The 27,575-nt window shown below is 38.1% G+C and overlaps 1 protein-coding gene across 1 annotated transcript in view; it reads left to right on the top strand.

The window, feature by feature from the left end:
• The window catches only part of sema3fa (sema domain, immunoglobulin domain (Ig), short basic domain, secreted, (semaphorin) 3Fa), a 47,595-nt gene that overhangs the window by 1,241 nt on the left and 18,779 nt on the right, over positions 1-27,575 (top strand). The window contains exon 2 of the mRNA XM_053498360.1: positions 77-243. Within this exon, the coding sequence (XP_053354335.1) occupies positions 108-243 (136 nt within the window). The 5' untranslated portion in view covers positions 77-107. The remainder of the gene's footprint in view (positions 1-76; positions 244-27,575) is intronic.

The raw sequence follows: 27,575 nt of genomic DNA, 5'->3' as shown, positions 1-27,575 counted from the left end.
TTAAGGCTTCAGTTTTCACAAGTTAGTGTAACCTGTCTGAGCATTAACACCACTCTTCGGGTTTTGTCCTCTACAGGGCTGACTGTCTCCCCTTGGTTTTGGACACAATGATTGCGCTGAGCTTGAGGGATTTGTTACTGGGGACTCTTCTGATTTCTGTGTTCTCAGCAGTATCAGTCCAGACTAACCCATTTGCCTCCATATCACCTCTGGCTGCTCCCCGGATCTACCTGTCCTTTAAAGGTAAGATGCAAAACCTGACCTAATGGAATTCTAATAAGTGAAATACTTTTTGTTAAATTTTCTTATCATGGAGTCACAAGGGGGGGAAAATAAGCAATAGGCTCCCCTCACTATAATCATGAGCATTTGTAGTTTGTCATAGAAGTCTGCAATCGTGAGACTATGCCTGATCTTTCCTTACTCAGAGGTTTTGGATTTGCCACACTTCTGACGTTTCTGATTTATGACTCTTTCCAATCTGGAAGCTGTTGGTGCGGTTATGTCGTCTGAGGAAGCTGCAATATTCAGTGGTTTCCTGTTTCAATTGGTTGTGCAACTGCTTAGTAGGCTGCTTCTTGGCGAGTGTCTTGGCTGCTTGGATCGAGATGGTGTGGGAAACATGCAATATTAGTTAGCACTTGCTGTGTTTTCAGGCTTCAGTACAATCAAGGCCACACTTTACACACTTTTCACACATGTGTCATGAGTGTGTATCTCCTAGCCAATTATGCTTCTGCACCATTTCCATAGTTTGTGTTTCTGTGGTCAGAGACGTCCTCTGTGATAGAGTTTAGATTTCTTTGCGTATGTGGATAATGTGCTGAGCACGGCAGCTCTGCTCATTTTCCTGCATGCTTTAACGTCTCTGTCAGTCAGTCAGTCTGCTGCAATGACTTTTGAACTGTAGGTTGTGGAGTTTCTATAATTGGTGTTTAAACATGTGGTTTGGGGGAGATTCTGTACTCAGACCATAATGAGGCAGTTTGGTGCTTGCTTGATTTAAGCACTGCATTTTGGTTAATTGTTCTTTAGATTGCTTTGTATTTCAGGATTTTCTCCTGTAGCCTTCACTGTTTTTTGTTTTTTTTGCATGATATGATATAAAATTTCATATTTTTTCTAATAATTAGAGGTTTGAATGGGCAGTCAAATCAAATGCAGGGATTTTATTATGGATTATGTAAAAATGTCAGTTTAAAAAGATCAGATGTTCTTTTATAAAGTCCAGGCATAACAACGGCAGGAGTTTTAAAAAAAATTATAAAGATTTAAAAGTTGCTGTTGAGAGGCTGTTAAAACAAGTCAACATAAATCATTCTCATTGAGAGGCAATACAAAAGAAACTTTGCTATTGTGACCCCCTCTGCTGAAAGTTTCTTTAAATGACGACTGAATTTTTTTTCTGCTATTGCTTCCTGTTTTTGCAGGTTTTCTTTGTCTATATCTTGTTCGTTCAGTTATGCCTTTTTTTCACCATTTTTGGCACCATGTGCCAAAATCTATATCAGAGAACATACTAGTTACATGGTTTCAGAGGCCAACTCAGCTTGGCAACAAGCATGAAGAATTTCTCACAGAGGAGTCTGGAAATTTTCACTAGCTTGCACTGTTAGTAAAAGAGGCCGATATAAATGAGTGAAGTTGAAGATGTAAAATGAAAGTGGTGGTGTAGTGGTTAGCACTGTCGAATTGCACCTCCAAGGTCCAGGTTCGATTCCCGGTCAGCCACGATTCCCGTCTCTGTGGAGTTTGCATGTTCTCCCTGTGCTTGGTGGGTTTCCTCCTGGTAGGAAGGTAGGTTAGGCTAATTGGTGTTCCCAAATTGTCCATAGTGTGTGAATGGGCATGTGAGTGTGTGTATGTGTGTGTGCCTTGCGATAGATTGGCACCCTTCCAGGGTGTAACCTGCCTCGTGCCCTAAGCCTCCTGGGATAGACTCCAGTTCCCTGCGACCCTAAACACAAGATGAAGTGGTATAGAAGGTGCCTTTTATGCCTTTTAGGTTTATTGTTATTTTTTGTACTTGTTTAGCTTATTATTTATTTCCAGAACAACTATTAAACACTTTTATTCAAGAAAGACATTGGTCATTCTTATCTGGTTTTAGTGCTGATTTTTAGGATTGTAGTTGAATGATGAGTAAAACGTTCAAACAGTGAGCAAAAGATGGTTATAACATGTTTGGTGGTCCAGGTATTGCTGTGTAGCTTAAAGGTTGTCCATCAAACAATAAAGAGGGTGTTTCATTTTTGATTTAAAAAGAACATTGAATTCAGCTTTTCATTAAGGCAACACTGGCAAAGTAAACAAGAAGCTTTTAGAGGATTATCCATGGCTAACACTCCCTTTAGCGTTTACATACTGTAGATGTGGGTAGAGACTAGTCGACACCACCGTGTTTGTATGTGGAGCCGAAAACTGACTCGACTTGAATGAAGAGGAACCCTGCCAGGTCAAGTCAGTTTTCACCTCTGGTGGTGTCGGCAAGTTGAGAAGGGAGACATGCCCCTGTCTTTATTGCCCCTTTTTACATTACATGTCGCCTGGGCCAGCGATACATCCTAGGAAGCCAAGATAAATCACGTGTGAACCTTAAGGTCCAGGGCTCCTATTTACAGGGGTTTCGATCCTTCTATCATCTCACCGCCAGCTCAAGGTTAGGTGTATGCCTTCATGTAGGTTTTTATTTCATGTGCATTCTTGCTTGTTCTACTTTTTCTGCACCCTGACACAAATCCCCCACACACTTTTTGCTTTCTCCTTTTGTTTTTAGAATTCCCTCGGTTTTCCTCTAAGATAGCCTAGAGAACTTTCATGTGCCCCACTGCGACCTATGAGCGTGTGCGTCCGTGTAACCACTCAGTTTTGACACGCTGGTGGATTTATGGACATGTTTCTGCATATCATATCCATGTTTAATGGTTAGGAAAGCACCTAAGGCATATTCAGCAGTTTGGGAAAATAAAAAGCATGCTCTGCTCATGATTGAAAGCCTTGCTTCGAGCAAATCGCGTGCATATTGTTTTAAAGTGAAATCAAGCGCTCAGAATTTTAAAGTGGCAATAGACAACCGGGATATTTAGGTTGTGTATTCTCGAAAAAGGCAGCACTGAGAGTTATACAGTTGTTTGCACTGTGTCCAGAGCGGTGCATGGATTATAATAATGAAAGACTTGCTTGCTGCAGAATTTCTTTAAGTGCTCGTCTAAGTGTGTAAGTGTTTCTGGTTTCTCCAGTGTAAGCTTTTAATGTTTGCTGCAGCCTGAGCTTGCTTAAGAGCGCCGTCTCAACCACGTTGTTGTCTATGAAGGTCCCTATTGTTTTTTCTTTAGACGTGGGAGTGTCGAAGCCGCCGCTGTATTATATGTGATATGTGAGAAATTGATGGACTGACCACACACTCAGACTAATGCTGTGTGTGGAATCACACTTTTACTGACTTGTTTACTGTATAGACTGTTCTATATAGAGTGTTATATGGAGCAGCAGTAACTGCCATTAGCCTGAAGTTACTGTTCGCTAGTTTAAATGCCCTGAAAACTCATGATCATGACCTGGTGTTACATAAATAATTGGTATGCTGCAAATTACCTACCAACCTGAAACCACACAAAATATACAAGGAGAATACTCCATGAAGTACCTATCTAATTTTTTTTTTAAGTTTAAAGAAATGAGAGTGTTTATTTGTGTCGAGGTGTAGATTTATGGTGCATTATGGGCAATATACTAATCAGAGAAAATACAGTGTATTATATATATACATTGAGAATTCCAACAACACTGCAAAAAAGGCTGCATCTCAACTAGTGCACTATATGGTGAATAGGCAATACATTTACACATGGCATAAGTGACGTGACATGACCAGATCACAATTATAAAAGTATTTTATGATATATTTCCACCCCAAAACTTTAGGAATACTTTTTTCTAAATATTCTGCGATATTTTTTCATTGACAGTGTTTAGGTCAAGAAGATAAGAGAACATAAGGGGCTCCACTGATCTGTGTGTGTGTGTGACAGTGCATATAAACCTGTCTGTGTCTGATCCAAATAACCCACTGACTTGTGGTGGAGGCAAGATAAGACCTGATAATAGATTTATAGATTTCCCACAAAAAGCTGCTTCAACTTTTTGCCCTTCAAGAGCTTGTCACCGAGATAAGTGCTCAGCCTTCAAGGTTATTAGGAACCGATTTAAGGCTTGTTTTTCTTGCATTTATTATCGCCCAGTGTCTGTGTGGCTGCTGGGTCCATAAAATAGCAAATTTTGTTTTTGTATACAGTCCCTTCTGGATGACCTGGAAGAGCATTTCAGCTTCCATTTCCTGTTATTTACATCTAGATGTAATCTTCATCTCGAAATGCTTGTTTATTTGGGCTAAGGTCTGGCGGTTGACTCAGTCAGTCTAAATCCTTCCACTTTTTTATCTGATGAAGTTCTTTTTTTGGCAGGCATAATGTTTCTGAAGACTTCATTCATTCAATTCATTCTGCTTCTATCATCACGAGTTACATCATCAATAAAGATTAGTGAGCCTGTTCTAGAAGCAGTTATGCAAGCCCAAACCATGACACCATTTCATCTACACCATGCTTGACTGATGAGATCCTTTTGTTTTCCACAGTTTGGTCCATAACTTGGGTTGAGGTTAATATTGGTTCCAGAATTGTAGTTTCTCATCTCTGTACTGTATTTATTTTTGACTTCCAGTTTCCAGTGTCCATTCTCACTGCTGATGAGTGGTTAGCGTCTTGTAGTTCTTTGCTCTCAAAGTCTTCTTTGAACAGTGGATTGTGGTACCTTCAACCCTGTCTATGTATGTATGTATTTCTATCTTCAGCTGCTGTTTTTTCTTTGTCTACACTGACCTGTTCCATACCTTTATCAGTTGGTTCTTTTTTCAGTTTTCTCATCTTCGAAATGGCTTGCTTTCCCACCATTGACAGAAGACTCTCTGGTCTTCATACTGGTTTATCCTTTTGGATGCAGTTTTCCCAAGCACAACCCCATGGGAGACATGTGGAGCTATTAACTGTTGAAACAATCGATTTATCAGGAGACACCTGGTCAACACTGACCTCCTGTCAGTCACATGATCACATATTTTTCATGAGCTTTTTTCCATGTGTATTCTTGAATACATCTAGGTGTGAAACTATAAATAAATTTTGAACCATCACCTCATATTCATTGTAATCTCAAACCCAAATGTCTTTAGTGTATAGTAAAAAAGAAAAGGGTTGGCCTTGCCATTCCAATACTTATGGAAGGAACTATAAATAAAGTTGTGTAAACAGTTGTATTTGTATTGTGTGGCTTGTTTGTGGTGGTACAGCGGGACGAGTCTGCCTCACAGCATAGAGAATAAATGATTTATTATCCCTCAGCGGTGTAGTAAGCTCTAATAGGCTTAAGCAGAATGCACCACCTAGGGTTTACATCTGTGACCCCATCAGGGGCAGTCGGTATGTGTGTGTGTGTGAAATTAGGGTCCATAGTTTATATGTGTGACCTTATCTCAGGCCATTATGTCTGTGTGTGTTTGAATTTGAGGGGCACCCATTTCTATCCCAAACAAGCCCTAATGACCACCCATTTCTGTGCGCCAGAGGCTGCGATTCAGTATTAATTGCTCTCAGTTTCTGTTTGCTTAAAGTCACTTAAAGTTGGAACACTTACCTCATCCCCCTCCCTTTTCCTGTTTGGTCATTGAAACACCTGGAACCATAATTTGTCTGTGATCTAAAAAAGTAATGAACCATGCAGACCTCCAGCTGCAGTATTAACTCTGACAGACTCAAATCCTTGTTTAAAAATATCATTACATATTTCTCTGTTTTTTTTTCTTTACCTTTTCAACACAAATTTCCAAAATGTGTTTTAATGTTCTCTGGACATGAAAAGAGAGAAAATACTGTAAAACTCCAACTTCATCTTGGTATGGAAAGGACATAAGCAAACAAGTTGTGGGAATCACAAAGAGATCACATTGTACAGTATTCTCATGAGATCTAGATTCCGATTCAATTTATATTTCGATCCAGGATCACTTTTGTATAAATATGTTGCATCTATAAATATTTTTCTTTTTTCCCTGATTTTTTTTTCTTCCGCTGAACAAATTTCCAATATTTAAATTCTGGTCAGGGTCACAGCGATATTTGATGTTGCTTTTGTTCATTTAATCAAGCCAAAAAAAGTTGAGACTCCTGTGGGCATGCTTATGTTTTGAGATATCTAGTTTCAGCACTGTGATTAACAAGCTCTGTCATCATGTAGTCAAAAAGTTTCCAGTTCTCTTTGTTGCATCGCTTTTTGATTGACAGATCAAAATGTACACCTTCTCAATATTTAGATGATTTTTTATCACTCCAGTTTTTATGTATTTTATAAAGATAAAAGAGCTGGATGTAAAACCTCATTCTGTCCAACTCCGGTCTCTGGAACACATTGGACAGGCAGTTGACAGCACCAATAGCTGTGTCCTTCACACCTTTGACTTTCCAATTACTCTAATTCACTAAGTATTAACATGGTTTGGAGCAAAAGAAATTTACTCCTGCGCTTTAGCTGCTTGGCCTTAGAGACTGAATTTTCTGTCTGAAGGCAGTGTTTGGCAGTTCTATCTTCAAACTAATAGTGCTGTTTTGTTATGTTCCCAGCACTCTGTCTTAATTGGCCTGTTGTAATGGTGATATTTATGGAAATGAATTTGCCCCAGAGCGTTGCATTCGCTCTCGCGTTAATGGAACAAGGTGGAGGAAGAAAGGAGAAAATGCATGTAAAGATATTTTGAAGGCATGAATGGTGAGAAAATGGTCTTCCTGTAATAAGCAAGAGAAACAATGAGAGGCACCGTGAATAATCGAGGTAGTTTGCAGGTAGGGAAATAATACAAAAAAAGAAGAAAAAAAACAGAATATAAGAGCTAAAAAGGTTGTACACATACACAGACACACCCTTTGAGCTAGTGTCTCTATGAAAGACAAATCTTTGTATTGTGGTTAGAGGCATATAAATGATCCCTGGCCTGTCTGTCCCATGCACTACACAGAATAAATAAGGACAACAAAACAGGTACCTAGTTATCCACAGCCTGGCTCGCTCACTTTTCACCTGAATCATTTGAGTAAAGGTGTTACTGCAAGAGAGGGAGCGTGTGCGTGTCTGAATCCGCCTTTGTGTATCTGTCTACCTGCCTGCCTCTCCATGTCTCCGTCTGTCTCTTTGTCTCGGGTAACGTCTGGACAGCATGAATGAGATCCCATTATATCAAAATCTTTTTCCTACACTGTCTTGAATCATTTTGCTTTTGAACTGAACATATTTGCCCCCAAGTGACATCATGATTGCCCATCATTAGGCTCCACTTACAGGCCCAGTCGGCTTCTTGCTTTGTAGCTGCAACCACAGAAATGTGACAGAGCGATATTAATAACCCTGGGAGTTGGGAGGCATCTCTGCACATTTTTCTGGGGTCGTCCCATGGGCTGCACTCTAATGGAGCTCTTGGCAGCATAATAAACTTAGCCTGCTGACCCTTCCAGACTCTCTCTCTGCAAGCTCTCTGCAAGAATCCCCACAGCTCTGTCAGATATACATGAGCACAAGTGGCTTAAAGTTCTTCGTTGCTGTGTCAGACATCTTTATAAAGCATAAGATTTTTTTATCGTATTTGTTGAAATTGGGTGTTTTGGTAAAAAAAAATATATATATATATAACACACTGTGGAATTATTTGACATGAATGGAATAGTTACATTCTGTAGTTCTTTTGGATTTTTGTAAATAGATCAATATGTGTGCGAGCATGGGAGCATGTCTGATGTGTAAGCTTGCAACCAAAAAATTGTTAGTTTCAAGGTAGCGGTGCATCCTGGGATCGTGAGCTGCTTTACTGGATCTGAGCTGTCACAGTCAGTATGCTCTGTGGAGGAAGAGTGAAGGTGACAGCGGCACAGCTAAATATAGAGACCCTACTGTCTCACACCCCCCCTCTTCCTGTCTCTCTCTCTTCCTTTCTTCCTTGATCTGTCAATCTCTGTCTTTTTATTTGTTCCTTCTTCATGATCAACTTCATTCTTCTTCATCTTGGTCATTTTATCCTATCTTGATCATCGTATTTCTTTATTTTGACTCAATAATGCATATCTATTACCGCAGTTGTGTATGGCATGCTTTGGGATGCATGGGAACATTCCCGTGAGAGGCATTTTGGGTAAGGCAACGCTTCCAGGATGAGTCGTTCCAAGCATGTGTTTTTGGGCCTACTTACAAATGAACCCGTGTGGTAAATGGGAAACTTGCAAACATCCATCATTTCAAATAGCCTGATTAAAAGCCCGGAGGCTGGGCGTTTCATCTGTAGGAATAAGAACTTCTTCACTGTGCACTTTTGGTCTTCATGGGAGAAAAAAGTGAGGTTGGCGTCAAGCGAAATGTCAGTGGCATGGACCCAGTGCATTGTGTGCGAACAGTGTGGAGATTGTGCTGATGAGCTTAACTGTGGCAGATGGTTTATAACAACACTAATAACTTGCCTTTCATCTACAGATACAAAGATTTTTCTTTCACCAATAGTTTTTAATCAGTTTTCTTTGTCTCTTTAACATGGAGAAAAAGCATGCCAAGAGACAATATGTTTTAGATTAGGATGTGGCAATCTATTGGAAACTCTGCATGTCAGGGTATTTGGATGAACCATTTTAGAGTTCTGTGCAAGACCAAATATATTTGTGCTGCCAAGATTAAGCAAATCTTTCAATGAACTCGATGGAATGAGTGCTGACAGGCAGGGTTTTGCAACACGCTGACTCATAACTACTTATTATATAGCATACGCGAAAAAAAAAATATATTTTTTTAGACAAAATATTTACTACCATATAGACTTATTTGCTTTGACAGCTTCCCTGCTTGACAGCTAGAAACATTAGACACCCAAAAACCTTGTGTAAACACAATATCAGGATATACCTACATTTATAACCTAAAATGGATGTTTAAGTCAAACCAGGACTTGTGATTATGCAGAATAACAGCACAGTTATGAGAGCAAAAACTACCCTTATTTCTCTATATGACTCCCTGCTATAATAATGCATGTATCCTAGCGTTTAACTAGAGGTATTTCTACCTCAATGTTGAAGGTTTTCTCAGTACACAGAAGCCATGATCTGACTGCTGGCTTCACATCTGTAACGCTGGCCTCCCAGGAACTTCTGTAATGACCCAAACATGTGCAAATTGCTTAGAGCGAGGTCTAAGGTCTGTAGGGGGATGTGGCAATAATTCCCAGCCAAGTTCCTGTAATGAACAAGTGAATGATGAACAAGTGGTTTGTGAACGACTATGTGTACAGTTTCCACAGACAGATGCGTCTCTTTCGCAAGTTGGCGACAAATTATCCGTCGATTTTCAAGGAACAGGCGTTTCACTCATTGAATGTTCACAGGAACGGCCGCAGTGGGCTCTGAGCCATCCCAGCCGGGATTTCATTCACAGACATGTGGCTTTCTTTAAAACTTTTACACGATTCAGACATTTTACTGCAGCTAAGAGTCTCATCACCATACTGTGCATGAAATCTTCTGTAACTGTCAATCAGTTTTTATGCCTTCACTCATGAGAAAGTTCATCATAAGTCACGGTTTGACTTGAACACACCTTGCAAAATAAAAAAAATAACGAAATTAACATTTTTATTATTGAAATATGGATTAATAATTTAAGAAATAAGCTTTTACTGCATGGCTTTTCTCTACAGTCAGTTTAAATAATTCTAGATGATTCAAACACAAAATGCTGTCAAACTTTTTCTAAAAAAAAAAAAGCACAATATGGCTTTTTAAGAATTATTTACCATATTTAACTATCAAGTTCACAGATTTGTAAAGGGTATTACCATTGTATATTATACTCTAGCATATTACAATAAGCAGCACAGCATAGTACCCAAAATATTTTAATGGATTAATTCATCCCGACTCCTAAGTTATGGAGGGGGGGTATAACCACATTGATTATTTAAATGATCATAAACTTGACTACAGTATGATAGCATGCAATATGATAAACATTATGTTCAGTCTTACTCCAGACTCAGGAGAAAAAGAAAACTCTATGTACAGAATTCTTTTTTTCAATTTCACTTATTTCATGCATGTAGTTTACAAACGAAAATGCAATAAACACATTTCTTAGTGTGTATTATATCATTTTCTTTCACTTGCTTGGGTTGCTATATTCTTTTGGTCCATGGTAGATTTCAACAGTCTTAGGCAGGTTATCTGCAGCAGACAGATGTTTTCTGTCATTTTGTATAACTGTGATTAATGCTGGGAGGCATAAAAAAAAGATAAGGCAACAGTTCGAATTCTGGGTCGAGACATAAAACAGCACATGTGTATCTGTCTATGCGAGTGCGTTTAAAGATGGCTCTTTCACAATGACGGCATTTTATCTCCAGATGGTCTTGCGTCTGACAAATTGAAAATAGATACATGTGCATTTTTCATTCTACTCCTTTTCTAGGCGTTTGAATCGAGACTCGAGTCATCCATGTTTCCCGTCCAGTTGCTGGTCAGATTAGGGAAATATTTCCCACAGTCGAACATCATATGTTTTTTTTTTTTTCTTTTTTTAATACCAGTCAGATAAAGTTTCCCAGACAGCCATCCTGCTTTTGCTCAACATTTCATTCTAGGCTCCGCTGAATTTTATGTCAACAATTGTGAAATTGTCTTGACTTTCTCTATTGTAGCCTTGAAAAAAAAAAGGAAGAGCTGTGGGGTCTAGCACATTGCAAATCAATCAAACTCGCACACATTCAGGTTTATTTGTAAGCCAGGTTTACAAAAGGCATTGGCACAAGCAAGCCCGGGACTGAACCACCGTGCCTGAGCTATCAAAGACCTTTGTGTGGAACCTTTTGTGTGGAACTAAAATAAAGAACCAGTGAGCAATTGATGGTGGTGATTGAAAAGTGTGTGTGTGTGTGTGTGTGTGTTGTGATATGTGTGCTTTGTATTCATAATACATAAAACATAAAAAGTGCATCCTATGAACACAAATAGTGTATATTTTAATATCCAGTAGCACTTTTTAACATATTTTACTCATACAGTAGTGAGTTTGGCTCTGTCAAAATTATTTGTAGCAGGAAAACAATTATAAGCATTACTGCAAACATCAAGCAAATTATACACATAATCTGTCATCACGGGGGCCTCCTGATGTGTTGCCTGGTTGTAGGAGTCCTACTGTTGAGGTCAGCAGACTGGGCCAGACCTTGGTCCTGAGACTGGGGGGTGGTGGGGTCAAGGGCGCCTCTCTGTGTATGTTGTTTTTGGCTGCCACCATTTATTACCATCTGTCAGTCAACACTGGATGCTGTTACCGTAGCAGTGCGGCGGCTCAGCCAATGATCCGTGCCAGTAGACCAAAAACATTATTACATGCAGGAGAAAGAGGGGGTGTGGACCAACCTGGGAGCTGAAGGAAGACAACTAAGTGCTGGCTAACAGCAGGGGGTAAAGGATGGTAAAAGGGGGGGAAAAATCCATCCTTCCATCCCAGTATGAGGAATTCATTTGACAGAGAGCGAAGTCTTCGGCGAGATAATGAAGAGAAAAATTATACAACAGGGAGACAGAAATGAGCAAACGCTAATGGAGTGTAGGTTATCATTACACTGGTGAGGTGCGCATGGTTAACACTATTGGAGGCAATAACTGGGGCTCTTGGAAATGCAAAATCATCAGCAATCACAGAGTGACGGATGAGCCAGACTCTTCTAATCAGAGCTCTGATACTAAAGAAGGGATGACTGATTCACAGGGAGGAGAAAGAGAGAGAGGGTGAAAGCAGCAAGCTGTTTGAGTGTGAACATTAATGAGAATACATGTAGTGCGGAATTTAAAACGGGAAATAGTACAGACTAGTCAAAAAAAAAGAAGAAAGACGAGGCCGAAAAATAACGTTACATAGATCGGAACGTTTGGTTGGCGAAGACGTTTTGGACATAAAAATGCACATGTGCGCCTCAAGTGTTTGTGCAAGTGTGTAAGTACAGTACATCGCCTCTGGCGGAGTGTGTGCTGGCATAAATGTGACGAAAGGTCTGTGTGAGTTTGCATGCACAAGTGTCTATATCTCCCAGGTAATATGCCTGATGCTGTCCAGATGGTGCACTTCAATTCAGCAGCTGCGCATCTGCGTGAGGAGAAATGTGAGCTAGCGTGGAGCGCCACATGTGGGCTGGAGCTCAGGCAGCCTGTCTATGGGAAAACGGGGCCTGCGGTTAGGCCAGATTGAGCTCCGGTCTCTAGGGACGCCCTCAACCAAGTGTGAATGCCGTGTTTATTCTTTGTGAGCCACATGGGAGTGTGTGTATGAGTGTGTGAGTGGTGAGGATAAAATCACGTTGTCCTCTGTAATGGCCAGGGATACGAGATTGGCATTCTCACATTCTCTATAAAGATGATGTCACCGTCATTTGTGGAAGTGTGCTTGGATAAGTGCAAGGTGGTCTTGCTTGGCACATATTCAGAGTCACTCATTGTTCCACTCGAGCTCTTCTTTCTCTCTCTCAGTCTCACACACTTGTCAGTTGCTTTCCATCTCTGCCTGCAGAATGTGTCTGGTAATTTCATCTCCTCTCCATAATAAAGTCCAAACATTACGACTGAAAATGACATCCTTCTGATGATCTTTATGGACTGGGCTTAAACTGAATAAAAGCACTGCAACATGATTCTACACTTTTGAGCTCAGATTTCTGTGTATACACAAATGGAGAGAGAGAGAGAGAGAGAGAGAGATGACAGGATTATATTTTTTTCTTTAAAGCAAGCTCGGCTATAGTTACTCAGGAAATTCACTTTAAATGAAAAGACACTGTCACTCAAAATTTCATGCACGATTATGTGAGGAACCGCAGGCTTGGGTTTAAAAAAAAAAAAATACTGACTCAAAACTAAAACACTGTGAAGTATTGATTAGTTAAACAGTGAAGAATACTAAGAGCGTATGAAACTGTTGACATTCCAGAAAGCAAGCTACACAGGAAAAGAGAAAAAAAAGTGTGATAATGTGTTGCTTAAAAGCTAAAGTAATTTAAGGTTGAGCTACTATTCTGAAAAGCATAATAACAAGAAGTCTGTTGGAACAAAGGAGTCTTTTGGAGGACATCTGGAAGGTTGTTCTATAGAGATGGAAAAAGAAACCAGTGACAAGGAGTTTAAAGGTGAAATCCATTCTTCTTCCAGACATTTTTAGGTTGTTAGCGTGAAGGTAGTGTGAAGGTATAATGATGGGATTTCGAGAGCAGTGCTTTTCACATTGAATCATGAGTCCGTGTCACATTAGTCCCTGTGGGAAATTGAACCTCAAGAGAATAAATATAATGGATAGATACAGTGTAGAAAAGCGGAGAGAGTAGGAGCCACCTTTCTAGAGTCTGTGAAAGAGGGAAAGGAATAAGAATGATCCGAGGATGAGAAAAGAATAATAATAATAATAACATGCATCAGACAATATATTATAGTTAAAGTCTAAAGTCTGAATTGGGTTAATGATCTAAAAGAATCTGATGAATGGTCATAAGGTGAATTAGCATAAGGAGGTTGGGGGTTCAAATCTCCCCTTTGGTCTGTGTATGTTCTCCCCAAGCTTTGTGGGATTCCTTCACGTACTGGTTCCATTTTGTTGGAGGAACAGTCCAAAGACGTACAGCATGTTGTATCCAGGTTGGTATTTTCAAATTGGCCCTAGTGTATGATTGAGTGCACAAATCTTCTGCATACAGTATGCCCCACCAAGAATGTCTCCTGCCTTGTGCCCTGCTATGAATTGTAGTGTATGAAGAGTATAATGGTTCATACAGTATGTAGTTGGTGGGCATCTGTTCCATAGGATTTCTGAACATGATTCGTAAACTGTCTGCTGGTTACAGACAGGGAGTCTGTAGTCCAGTCACGGAAACGTGTGTGTGTGTGTAAGTAAGTCTGATTGATGATGCAAAAACAAGGATGGAGTCTGTGGCAGTTCTGTTGCATAACTTTTTACTTTATCAGTTTTAAGTACATGAAGTAACATTTGGTCAAAAAAACAAAGTTGTACAGTTTCATTTATTCAGGAATAATGGACACAGTGTATACAGTAGGTTTCTAAAAGGGGCTGTGATCATGCACCTGTGTGGAGGTATATTGTGTTTAGTAGCTCCCTAGAAATATGCCATAAGCAAGTAAAGTACTTTATATAATTTACCAGTAAAATACCAAAAAAAAGGCAAAATTGCAGCCTCTGCTTTTATTGTAATATTGTGTATGAGATCATCATATGCCATTTACTCCTTTCTTAAATCCTGGCTTTATCTTTTGGCAAATTTGTTCCAGTTGGCACATGAATTCAATTAGTATTCTGAACAAGTGGAAATCCTATTATACAATTTCATGGCTGCTTTGTAGATAACTCTCTACAACCCAAACGGATCAGTAGGTCCATTAAAACAACACATTGGCCCATTTGCTATAAACCAGCTGTAAAAGCATAGCAATCAATTGTTGATAATGAAGCCATCGTGTAAATGATCTGAATTTCACAAAGTACATTTTGCTTGCTGTTCTTGAATACTTACAAAGTAATCACCTAATCAACTTTCAGTTCATTTTATTTAATTTGTTAAATAAACAAATTTGGTTGGGTTTATTTGGTTAAGATAGATCATGACTTGTATTACACAAGGCCCTGCGCTGGATTGCCACCCAGTCCATTGTACAGTTACATTGTATTTTATATTCTATTTCCTATACTTATTAGGATTGTCAGCCATCTATATTTATTGTCTTTTTCTAAGGAATTAAAGAATAATTTGGGTTTATTTATTGTGGCCAATGTTCTGAGGAATCCCCAAAAGAAACCAAGAAAATTCTGCCACAATATCTGGGTTAAACACTACAGGAATTGCTTCCCCCCAATTAAACCACCTTGTTAAAGCATCAATTAAATATCTGTCTTACAAAATTGAGTCATACATGGACAGCAAAGACAAATTGCTATTTACTGTATGTGTATCTCAAATATGGGCTACTCTCGAGCCATGCCAGAGAACAGCAACACGATAGGAGAGGGGCTATCCTTATATGAGGTCACATTAGGAGGAATTGGCTTAAGCCATGAGGCAGCCTCCAGTTCTGAAAAATACGTCCAAAACATAAGTGTGAAAACGTGCAGTTTAATGAATGACAACTAGCAACTATGAGCTGGTTCCAAGAAATGAGTCAATCCACATAGATCCCCATATTGAAAAGAAAAAAAAAAGAAAAAACAAATTGGTCTTCATCGCTGGATTTCCCATTAATGACAGCTGTACAAATGGTAAACGTTTATGTAACTTATCCGTTAAAATGACTTTAAGCCATCGAATTATTCATAATTAGGGGTGTGGCTAATTTGAGTGACAGCTGCATTCCTTGTGTCAAACTACCAGTCTACTAAAAACTGCTCTTCAGGAAGCTTATTGGTGATGTTACAAAGGGTCTGAATGTTTGCTCAACTTTTTCTTTGAATACACCAACTGAATGTCTAAAAATAAATGTTTGCATAATATGTCATCTTTAATAAAGAAATTATGTCTAATAAAGCTGCAGTATGTGACAGCTGAATATATACCACCATATGCTCAGAAATCCAACATCAAGGCCATGAATGCAAAAAAATATATTTTTTTAATGAGCATACAGAAAGTCTTATTGACGCATTTCTTTTAAAATTTGATGCTTTTAAAGAATTACTGTGGAATCACTGGGGTCTAGGCTGTTTTTTGATGTTTGTCTGGGAAGCATTGGGACACATTTCCGTTCACTACCTCTGCATGTGACCTGGGTTCTGTTACCTTTTTAGACACCATGAGCTGTCGAAGGGGTAGTAATCTTTTAGCCTTTCTGTCAGATTTGAGCGCTGGGTGTTGTAGAGGTCTAGACAACCACTCAGGCATGGAATGCTGGGTAATTAATTATCATGGTTAAGTTTTTTTTTTTTTTTTTTTGTAAAATGGGTTTGCAAATGTGTTAAATTCCAATGTATCAGTTTGAGCTGGTTGCTGTAAAATATAATATTATATGCTGCTTAATGATGTTGACACTTACAAGAATCGAGTTGCATTTTTAGATCAGTTTTCTCAGCACATGCAGTGCCAGCTTGCTCATATGCTCCATATGGGAAACCCTTTTGTTTTTGGAGCAAGGACGTATGGGACTGTATAATTGCTAGTCCCTCTGAAAGTCCATGACAAATCCTTCAGTGCATTGGAACCTCATCTGTCAGCTGTAAGTTCAGTGCTTGTTCCTGATCTTTGGGGTGCTACAGACTACCTTCAGCTTTCAGATGTGTTTTTTAGAGGCTCCATTCTGGCTAGCATCTGTCAACCCCTTCCTCATTAAGGAACCTATCAGCAAGCACATGCATGCAGCACAAATATTACAAAGTCTTGTGCAATATAACAATTTAATCGTCTCTACATGATATTACAGAACCATGATATCCAGTAACACCGACTCCAATTATATTACCAGACTTGTCAACCTGTGCATAATAGCAAAATATGCTATCATTAGTTTCCATTAAAAAATCATGAGCAAAAACAGGAGATGAGCCAGGTGACACATGAATCCGGAATGATTTGTGCAGGTGTTTTGAACATTAAATTTTGTAAGTGCTTATTTTGGGTCTGTCATTTATTGTGCATGTGTGTGTTTTAATATTAAATCACAAGCCGGTAAAAAGCAATAACGAAAAAAAAAAACACTTATTTATGACGACTCTCAAGGTGTTTGATTTTTTTCCATGGGTAGCTTGTCCTTTAGTAGTGCATGAGATCTATCATTGACTTGGGAATATTTTGCTTGACCATACAGCTAAAACTCAACTAAAACTTTAGTAAAATAATTAAATACTTGTATGTATATGGTTATTTTATTGACAGAATTTTTTAAGGCGTTCCAAAGAAATATTAATATTGCAATAATCTTGCATGCATGCATCTATTACATATATAGGCCTCCACTAAGACACTTAAGAAGTAGTTATTTCTGGAAGAAAGAGACCTTTTAATGGTTTTTGTATAATTGCCAGTTTCTGAGAAGGAACGCAAATAACATTTATGTGTTTTTAACATTTATAAGTTTTTAATATTAGCTTGAATACACTTAGGTGGGATTACTTTACCATGATGCTGAACTGTTATATGCTTAATGTGCATCTTGACTTACACCACCCATGAAGAAGAATGGTTTTCTTTCTCGTGTCTCTCTCCCTAGGGACTGTGTGTGTGTCTGTGTCTGTGTATGTGTGTGTGTCAAGAAAGAGGGAGTGAAGAAGACAGATGCGTTCCTGGAGTACCGTGGTGCTCTGCATGCTGTGTTATTGAGAGTTTTCACTCACTGCTACTGAATAATGCATGGCTAGACAAATTAAATCCCAATTGCTCATCTATTTTTTTTCGGCCACTGATAAGAGAGTATAATTTTATACAATAACCATTAAAGAACTTCCCCTTAATGTTTTAAGCCTCTACTGTATGGTTCACTTATGTGAACAATGCAGGGTAATTTTAATTTAGTTTAACTGTAGCCATAGGAATGCAAGCAATTATGAACTGGTCAAGTCTTAATTCTCATTTGTGCAATTTCAATAGAAAGATTACCACTAAACAGTGAAGAGACCTTAAGCACACTTAAGACTAGGCCCAGTCAGGGAGCATAAAGGCGAGTGGACCCTCACCTGCTCCTTGAAAGCTCACACGCACCCAGCTGCTGTTGTAAAGTGCATGTCTCTGGCCTGTCAGATGACATTAGGCTTGACTGCCACGCTGCGCTGCACTCGGACTAGCAGGCGGTGATCCTTCTTTGTTTCCATTTGACAGGGGTCAAGTAGGCTGTACGTTGAGCATTCAGGAGGGGTTTGGACAGCACCTCCATTCCTGCTGTAAACAATCCAAAGAGGGCCATCTGAGCTATTGCTAGTGGTTTGTGGGCTGTGATAACACTCTTGACCCTTAGACCTTGCTCTTGCTAAACAATTTAACCACTCCTGTTTGGGTGAGATGGTTGTGCATAGCTCCTTGAGTTAAGATCAGAGGCTGATAGTGTAACAAAATCCTTCACTTTTCTCTTGTTGACGTGACCTGATGTCAGGACTCCAATAATTAATCAGTTATGATGATTATAGAAAATTGGCACATATTAAATATCTTTTTAATGCAGTGTTCACCAGAAATGTATTGAAGTCATAGGCCTCTTTTCTGAGGAGAAGGTAAACACTTTCTTTTGTAGCACAAAATGTTCAGATTCAATCAGATTTTATTACGTTGTGTTACGTTCTAGTTACAGCCAGGTGTCGCCTTTCATAAAAAATATGCAATGATAGAATTATTAATGATGATATTTTGGCATTGTCGAGCAGTTACTGCTCGCTATCAGCAGTCATAATCCTGGCCCAAGGTATATCATTAATCTTTTCTGTGGTCTGAATGGAAAAAAAGATATATGATATGTCTTAAAAGCATGCATATTCTATGGTGTAATGACTTAAAACAGATTTCCTAAAAAGACATTAAAAGCAATGTTAGAATAAAATTCTAGACCAGAAATACTACAGGTTTCCTTTTATTTATTTATTAGGTTTTTTTTTTAAATAATTTTTGCACTGCAATCCCAATTGGTTTTACAAAATATAAACTATAACAAAACAAAAAGTCCCAAGTCTGATACTGGGCTCAAATATTTTTCAACGCATTTTCACTTTGCTTCGGTCTTAATTATGTCAACATGCTATATAATTAAATAAAAAGACGTTATTCTCATCTCTGAAACTAACGGCTGCTCAAGCAGTATGAAAACAACTAAGTTTATGACAACATATTTATTTTTTTAAATTCATATCTATTATATGTTGTAAAACAATTATATTGTTACATATTTGTTTCATATTGTTTGCAGCTGGCATTGCATGTTTGAAAGACATGATGGAACTTCTTCAGCACCAACAACTAAAAACACAAAACACTGGGTTGCTCTTTCCTACAGCACCACAGGGGATTGTTTCCTTTTTCTTTGATGAACACTAGCTAAATCTGGCATGTTGCAATGTATAACATGGAAAGGAAAATCTTATCCCTACCACCTTCATGCTCCTTTACCTCGCACTCCCGTCTGCTATCTTCCACTTTTTTAGATTAAAGAAGCAAGATGACGGAAGAGATGAGAGTCAGTTACAAAAGAAAGAACTTGGCATTACCTGTAATCTGGGTTCTGGTATGCAGAGCCGGGTGGAGGGAAATAGAGGTCTCGGCCAAGGATGATAACCTGTAAGGATTCCTTTTATTAAGAGCCATGCTGGTATGAAATAGGGGAGGAACAAAGTGGAAATGAGAAAGACTACAAGGTTACAAGCAGGACAGAGATTTAATTATCTCCCAAACTCTTTATTAAAGGTTTTGTCCACTGCGTGCCAGTGAATAATAATGGAGCGCAGAATCTGACATTTGAAAGTAATTCCTCTCTATTGATTTGCTCATTAACACCTAAATAATTTCATCTAAACTATTGCAATAGGATTAAAAAAAAAAAGTTTTACATCAAACCAGTTCTCTATGAGGTGGTAGTCTTTTGTACACTCAATTATTGATCATTTCTGAGCTGTTCTGCATTAACAGGACAATCCTGTATGTAATATTGATTAGTACAAGAACATGGTGGCTGAAAGGTGCTGTAGAAAATGAGGAGAGTAAACAAAGTATGATAGTGTAATAGAAAAAAGGCATTTATGTTTTATTGTTGAACAATAATTAGTTTCACTAATTTGATGGAAAGCTAGCAAATGATTGTTGAGAGTCAACCAACAAAGTTTATATTGTTTTAAGAGATGTAATGCAAGGTGTTGGTGAGTGTATCTATATATATATATATATATATATATATATTTTGTTTTTTTTATCAATCGAGAATGATCTGATCTTCAGGCCAACGCGGAGAGGGTACAACACTCAATTCTAATATATTGTAGCTTTAAGATACATAATCAGATATTACATATATAATATACTGTATTATATATGTAGGTACTATATATGTATTAGAAGCTATTATTTGCCACATCAACATTACAGTGAAATTCTTCCTTCACATATCCTAGTCTCTTAGGAAGCTGCGGTGATATAATGATGCAACATATCTGGAGCAGATATGGTTAAGTGCTTTGCTGAAGAACCCTTCAGTGACAGCTTGGCAGTGTTAGGGGCCTGAACCCGTAACATTCTGATCAGTAACCCAAAGCCTTTATCCACTGATCCACCACTTCGCCATTTCGATTTCTAGCACTTTGAAAACAATACTTTAGACGCTTGAGGAGCGATGATGAGGAATGGACAGAAGGAACACGGGAAATGTTTGACTGGTCACGAGAAAAAGAATTAGGGTAAAACAGTTGCAGTTCATTGCAGTATTTTGGGTTTGTTTTATTTTTTCTCTATGTGAGCTACTAATAAAACACATTATGTCTACTTCATGCCTACCATGTAATGTACTGACAATCATGCAGTCGCCCTTTTATCGCCAGTTCTGCCTTTTTAGGTTGTGATGCCTTGTACAGAAATGTTAGTCTTCAGTCTTTTTTGAAAGGAAGCCACTAATCTCAGACACACACACACACACATGCACATACACAGAGAATATTCTTTAACCATTGGTGAAGCTAGCACCGCCCATCCATCTGTTCGCCACGCTTGAGTTATTTGACACCTTAAACGATATGAAGGGAGAAATTAAGATGTTGTTCTTGGCGCCATTAAAGATGAAACACTGAAGTCTAAAGGAAGGAGCTGTAACTTTTGGAACTGGATAAAAATGGTACCATATGAAGCCGTAATGAAAAATAAATAGACGTCACTCCAGCTTATTATTAGACCCGATCTTGTGATAACATAACTTGACAACTTCAATAAGCTTCTTTATGGTGCTGCAGACCACTTTGGGCCGTCATGCCAAATGGAGTTACCGCTAATTAGTGCCATGTTTGTCTGCTCTTAGGCCTGTTGTTTGAGCTAGACGCTATTATAAAGGTTTGCAAAGGTCAGAGTAATGTGTGATGGTGGATTCGCTTAAGACAGTGTGTCTGTGTGTGTCTGTGGGTCTGTGTATGAGTACAATGAACCACACACTCACTGAAGTCATGATCCAAAGCAAACAGTGGCTTTCTCTGTCTCCCTAAGGATGCACAGATGTCAGGGCACCTGTTCACACACTTCTCTCAATTTTCTTTTCTTTTCCTTTGTTTTCTTACCTTTTTTTTTTGTTTATTCACTTTCATCACACTACCAATAGTTAATCTATTAATGTCCTTTGATCTTGCATTAAATAAAAAAGCTTGTAATCCTCTGAATGGTTTTCTGCACTGTTTGTTTAGTAGGGATAAACCAGATTTTTAGATATCTTATATAAAACAAAAAATATTATGTACCATTTTTTTTCTCTACTGTTATTTAAAAAGTTTCTATTCTTTATTTGCGTAAAGAATTAAGAAGATAAAATTGAGTCAATATGTTAGAAAATATGTTAGGCAGTAACAGATATTGTAGATATATCTTTATGGAATATTTACATTACAGTGTTGAAATTTGCAATGCACCACATCACCAAAGTGTAATGAAATGAATTCAAATTAATCGAAACTGAAACCGAACATTATATCTATAAGGCGTTATCACTGTGGCCTCCTGCCTGGGGTAGGCTCTAGGCCCCCCGCCTCCCTGTACACAGGATAAGCAGTATAGAAGATGAATGAATTCTAATTATAATACTTTGATTTAATACTTGCTCAATGCTTAGTTTATTTGCTGTGATTTTCATTGTTAATTAGCAACCTAATGTATTTTTCATTAGGCTTTTTTTTTTTTTTTTAATAAATGAAAAAATTAAACATTTATCATTAGTGCCTTCATAGACTGCAAGCCGAAAACATCTGTTCAACTATTCTGTTTGCTCTGCTCTGAATTCTCATCCATGCACTTTGATGGACTGAAGGAGGGAGGGGGGAAAAGTCATTTTTATCTGACTTGTTAGATTAAATTTCTCAGGTTTAATCAGGCCCTCCTGTCATGCGGAGAAATCAAGGAGCGATAAAGATGATGTGCTAATCCTTTGTCAAGGATGAAGGCTGGCAAGATCGATGTCTCATATAGGCTGTTTACTTTGAAGATCAAAGAACAAGTGTGTACCATGTACACACACACACACACACACACACACACTAAAAATCTCCCATACCATCACATTCTCTTTCTGTTTTTCCCTCTTCATACATAGTAGATTGACAGTCCATGGAAAGCCAGAGATAAGATCTAATCTTGTGGTGATTATGGGCATAGAAGGCTCTCTCTCGCGCTCTCTCTCTCTCTCTCTGTCTCTCTCTCACTCTCTCTCTGATGCTTCGATGTCCTTCAAATATCCCAGCAGTCTCTATCAGACTTCTGGGTCAAAAAAACTTCCCTCTGGACCTTCGTGAAAGTAATTCTCCCCAATACACTTAAAGTTAATTACATTGTTTGTACAATCAGTAACCCATAATAAATAATATTTTTTTAACTAAACACAATTGAATATAGAGATTGAATAAGTCCAGAATTATTCGCTTGTTTTACTGAATAAGCTATGTACAAGTTTTGGTGTCATTTATCCTCAGTTAGTCATTTGTGTACATGATTTCTGTGTATTTGTCTACATGTTCAAGATATTGTAACATAGCAACAAAAAAAAAGCTTAAACTGCATTTTTTTTTTTTGTCTAGCCTGAGGTGTGTTTTACATTTTTATGTAATACTGCCTCAACTTATCACTGGCACATTTTCAATCAAAATGTCCTGCATTGCATTTATTAGCACTGGTAATGACACACTCACGGCACTAGACTTGTCAGAACAAGCTTAATCTGTCCTTGTTTTAATTGGAATGCTGAAATGAGAGCGGGAGGAATTTTAACTATGCTCTTGAAATGCCCGCACAGGTAAAAGACGGTTTTTGTGTCTGTATTTGTGCTTTAAGAGACTCCATGTGTGGAGAGCATGTCTTCTTGTAGTGCTGTTTCATGCTGGTGTAGCTGAATATAATCTATTATATCCATGTTACCCTGTACTGCAGACCCATTCACCCTGCCAATAGCCTTCATTTTTCATCACACATACATACACACACACACACACACACAAACTGTATATATATATATATATATATATATATATATATATACACAGACATACAGTATACTGCCTTGCCAAAAAAACAGTCCCAAGCTTACCTAAAAATATCCCTTTTGCTGTCTCCAGAACTTAGAACTCTTCATGCATTATATACCAAAAACCTCAGTCTGAACAGTTGATAATCTGATCAATAGGTAAATACTAGCCGTGTTAATTCATCTGATAATTTCTCTCTTGCTGTAATAAATATACGTACTTTTGCGCATGTTTGGCCCATGTTCTGGTAAAATCAGGTGCCATGATGAGTTTCGGGGTGGGAAGTTTTACCCTTAGGCTCCTTGAAAACAACTCTCTACTGTCTTTACTTCGGATTTTCATCCATTGCATCCCTGCTTGAGAAAGGGACACTGATGGGCTTCACATTTCATATGTAACCAATCTAACCAATAATAGATGAATTCTTAAAACCACTCATAAAGCAGAGGGTGGGATTTGTCGGAAAAGATGTGAAGTCTAACCTAACGTCAAAGCTAAAAGAATGTTGTCTTCTTAAACACTTCACTGCAGACAGAACCACTTTGCAAATGTCAAAAAAGTTATATTTTTATTAAATGGTTAAAGAATGTAAGCGCATTTATTATCAGCTCAGCAAACAGTTAGAATGATCAGAATGATTCCAATAGGATTGAGAAGATATTTTCCACATCAACGTAGCTACAGAGATTTAATAGCATACTGTACATCGAGTACAGATACAGATACAGATATGCGGTATAGATCAGCAATAACATTAACACCACATAACGTTACCATTGATTATTGATTATAAACCAGTTAACCCTTGACAGGCTCATAGGCACCAAAGGCTCACTTATGCCCATGGGGACCAAAGGGCAGCCCATCTGGTCCAATTTCACAGAAAAGCCGATGCAGCCCAAATCACTAAAAAAAGTCAATAGACAGACACCTGAGCCCCCAGTGCACCACAGCACACCATGCACAAGTCCTGGCAAGAAAAGGCCCAAGACTGCCGACCTGGCCTTCAAACTCCCCAGATGCATTTCTGATTGAGCACCCATGGGATGCACCGAAAAACAAGTTATATCCACGCCCACCCTGCAACCCACAGCAACTAAAGTATATGCTTCCAATATCCTAGTACCAGACAACACAGCACACCCCCAGATTCATGCCGTAAGGGAGCACAAGGGGGAAGCTACACAATATTAAGCCTAATGTTTTCCATTGTAATGTTATTTATAATCAGTGTATATTTTGGTAACATACACCTACTGTATGTTTTCCACATTGCTCCCACATGCATTGCCCAAAGCCTGCCTGGAAGGCCCTACTACCCTGATCGCTCAGTTTAGATGGCCGGCCAGCTCTGGTGGTTTCGAACTTCTTCCACTTACGGATGATGGAGGCCACTGTGCTCATTGGGCCCTTCAAAGCAGCAGAAATTTTTCTGTAACCTTCCCCAGATTTTTGCCTTGAGACAATCCTGTCTCAGAGGTCTACAGACAATTCCTTTGACTTCATGCTTGGTTTGTGCTCTGACATGAACTGTCAACTGTGGGACCTTCTATAGACAGGTGTGTGCCTTTCCAAATCATGTCCAATTAACTGAATTTACTACAGATGGACTCCAAATAAGCTACAGAAACATCTCACGGATGATCAGGAGGAAAACAGGATGCTCCTGAGATCAATTTTGAACTCATGGCAAAGGCTGTGAATACTATTTAATAAATTAGCAAAAATCTCAAGTAAACTTTTTTCATGTTGTCATTATGGTGTGTTGTGTGTAGAATTCTGAGAAAACAATGAATTTAATCCATTTTAGAATAAGGCTGTGACATATATATATATATATATATATATATATATATACAAGGTCAATAGTAACAATATTGACACAATAAAAAAAGCTATTTAGGTAATTGCATGTAGTTGTGTTTACACATGTGACATGAGTTGTGTTTTTTTTTTTTTTTGTCTCATTTGTTTTTTTAATGGTGACTTAATCAATCAGAAAAATTTGAAATGTGATCCCTGCTAGTTCTCAGGTGCTAGTTTTGAGAAAGTCATGCACCAGAATTAAAAATGTTCTCATGCGATTGTTTTTAGTTGTAAAGAATTGATTAGTTAGTCTAAAAAGTTAGATTGGATGGAGCATATTCAAATGAAGATATGTATATCACATAAAAAAACCAAAATTAAAATGTGGACATTGTTTTATTTGTAACCTTTTGTGTTATTATTTGCTGTTAATCTAGATAAATACAGTACATTTAATAGTTTTATATTGTATCACAGTTTAAATCACAATCGCAATGCGTCGCAATGATGTTAAGCTTTTCATTTTTAATAAAACTGAAAAATATTTTTCTGGATTGCCAGACCACAGCAGTCTATTGCCTGAAGGTTTACACACTCAATTACAAGGTTGCTGTTTGCAATGGTTGGCATGTAAGAAAAAGAAATTCCAACTAATAAATGGTTAAAGGCTTCCCAGAGTTGTTTACAAAATATTGATAATTGAGCATATACTAGCTTTTTATGGGATTTGTTTTCATTTCAAGTAATTTTTTATTGTTGAAAGTAAAACAAATATTGGAACAGAAATAACAATTCTAGTGAATTTAATAGTAAAAAAATAGTAGTAAAAATCCAAGGAATTTTTTTTTTATTGCACCAATTTTTAAAACTAAAACCTTATGTACCAAATAAACAAAGACTTTTTTTGCATTTAGGTGTAATTATTCCTGGCTTGTTTTTTTTCTCTTTAGCATCTGGATTGGCTCAGTCGAGTCTCTCCAGCCTTGAACCTGAATGTACAATTCATCTCTGATATGAATTGTCAGGATTCTTTCCCAGAATTGAAACACTGTGTTATGCACCAGCTAAATCTTCTCAAACTTGCTCTCATACTGTCTTATCAGGTTCACATTTTCCACCAAGGACAAGATGTTAGATGATGTTGGGTTACAGTAACATGAGCCGCAACATTCCGTTCTCTTTGTGCACCGTCTCCCTGCAGCAAACTGTTGTGGTCACAAATGACTTAAAGTACAGAATGGACCCCTGCTTGCACGGCGATATACTTTATGCATCTATCCAAAAAGGAAAAGAAACTACTAAATCTATAACACTACAAGCCGCTATAATTTGCATACTTTGTAGTAGAAACCACAAGTCAGTGCACAATACAGGAAAAATGTTTTATTATATACGATTATTTAAATGTCATATTATTCAAATTTCAATTATTATTTACGATTCAAATATACAGTAAACTTAAGCTTTATTAGTTAGTACTGTATTGCATTAAAGTGAGATTTTAACTTTTATTGATAAGTAAAATTGATAATAAAATAATAAATAAAAAGTGTAAAAGAGCTCAGGTAGTTGAGGCTCTGAGTTGCAGATCTGAGGTTTGGGGGTTTGAGCCCACCAACCCTATTGTGCAACTGTTGGGTTCTTGGGCAAGACCCTTAACACTATCTTCAATACAACCCAACCTCTGCATGCAATGATCGGCCCAAGCCTGTTTAGAAAATAAAAGGGTTCCAATAAGAAGGGCATTAAACCTGTGCCAGATCTTGTAGATCAAGTAATCCGATGTGGCAACCCCTGACATAAAAGGGACAAAGCCCAAGGGAAAAAATCTTGTAACAGATTTTATAACAGACCACAGAACAGAAATTTTAGGCTACACTGGGCAAAGGCTCACCCAAACCTGGAAAGCTTAAGATTAGAAAAAGTCCAGTCACTGCTTTAGCTGCCCAGTTTTTGTGAGTCTGTGCTTACTACAGCCTCAGATTTCTGTTCTTGGCTGAGAGGAGTGAAACCCAATGTGGCCTTTTGCTGTTGTAACCCAACAACCTCAAGGTTCACCATGCTGTGTGGTGTGAGGTGTTGTATAGAGTGGGTTATTTGAGTGACTATAGACAGTCTGACCATTTTCCTCTGCCATCTCTCATTATCAAAACGTTTTTGCCTGCCGTTTTTGCCTGCCTTAAGGTTAACAGAATTTCTTTAACTTAAACTAAATCATTTTTATAAATTGCACTGCTGCCCTGATTCATTGAGTAGTTGTTTGATAGGTTTAATGCTTGATTGATTAATTGGATAATTGTGTACATTCCTTCCAATCCACTTTCGTAAAATTGCTGAATATTTAATTTTGTTGCAAAACCCAATTTGAACCCGTTTAAACATGTTTAATTATTATAAAATAGCATGTGATTAGGTGCAAAGGCTTACGAGCTTTGTTCGCGTACCCAGCCATGTATTTAAATTTACAGCCT

The sequence above is a fragment of the Clarias gariepinus genome, chromosome 6, assembly GCF_024256425.1.
Source record: "Clarias gariepinus isolate MV-2021 ecotype Netherlands chromosome 6, CGAR_prim_01v2, whole genome shotgun sequence".
Classification (NCBI taxonomy): domain Eukaryota; kingdom Metazoa; phylum Chordata; class Actinopteri; order Siluriformes; family Clariidae; genus Clarias; species Clarias gariepinus.
The sequence above is the reverse complement of the archived record's forward strand: the minus strand, read 5'-3'. Positions and strand labels throughout refer to the sequence as shown.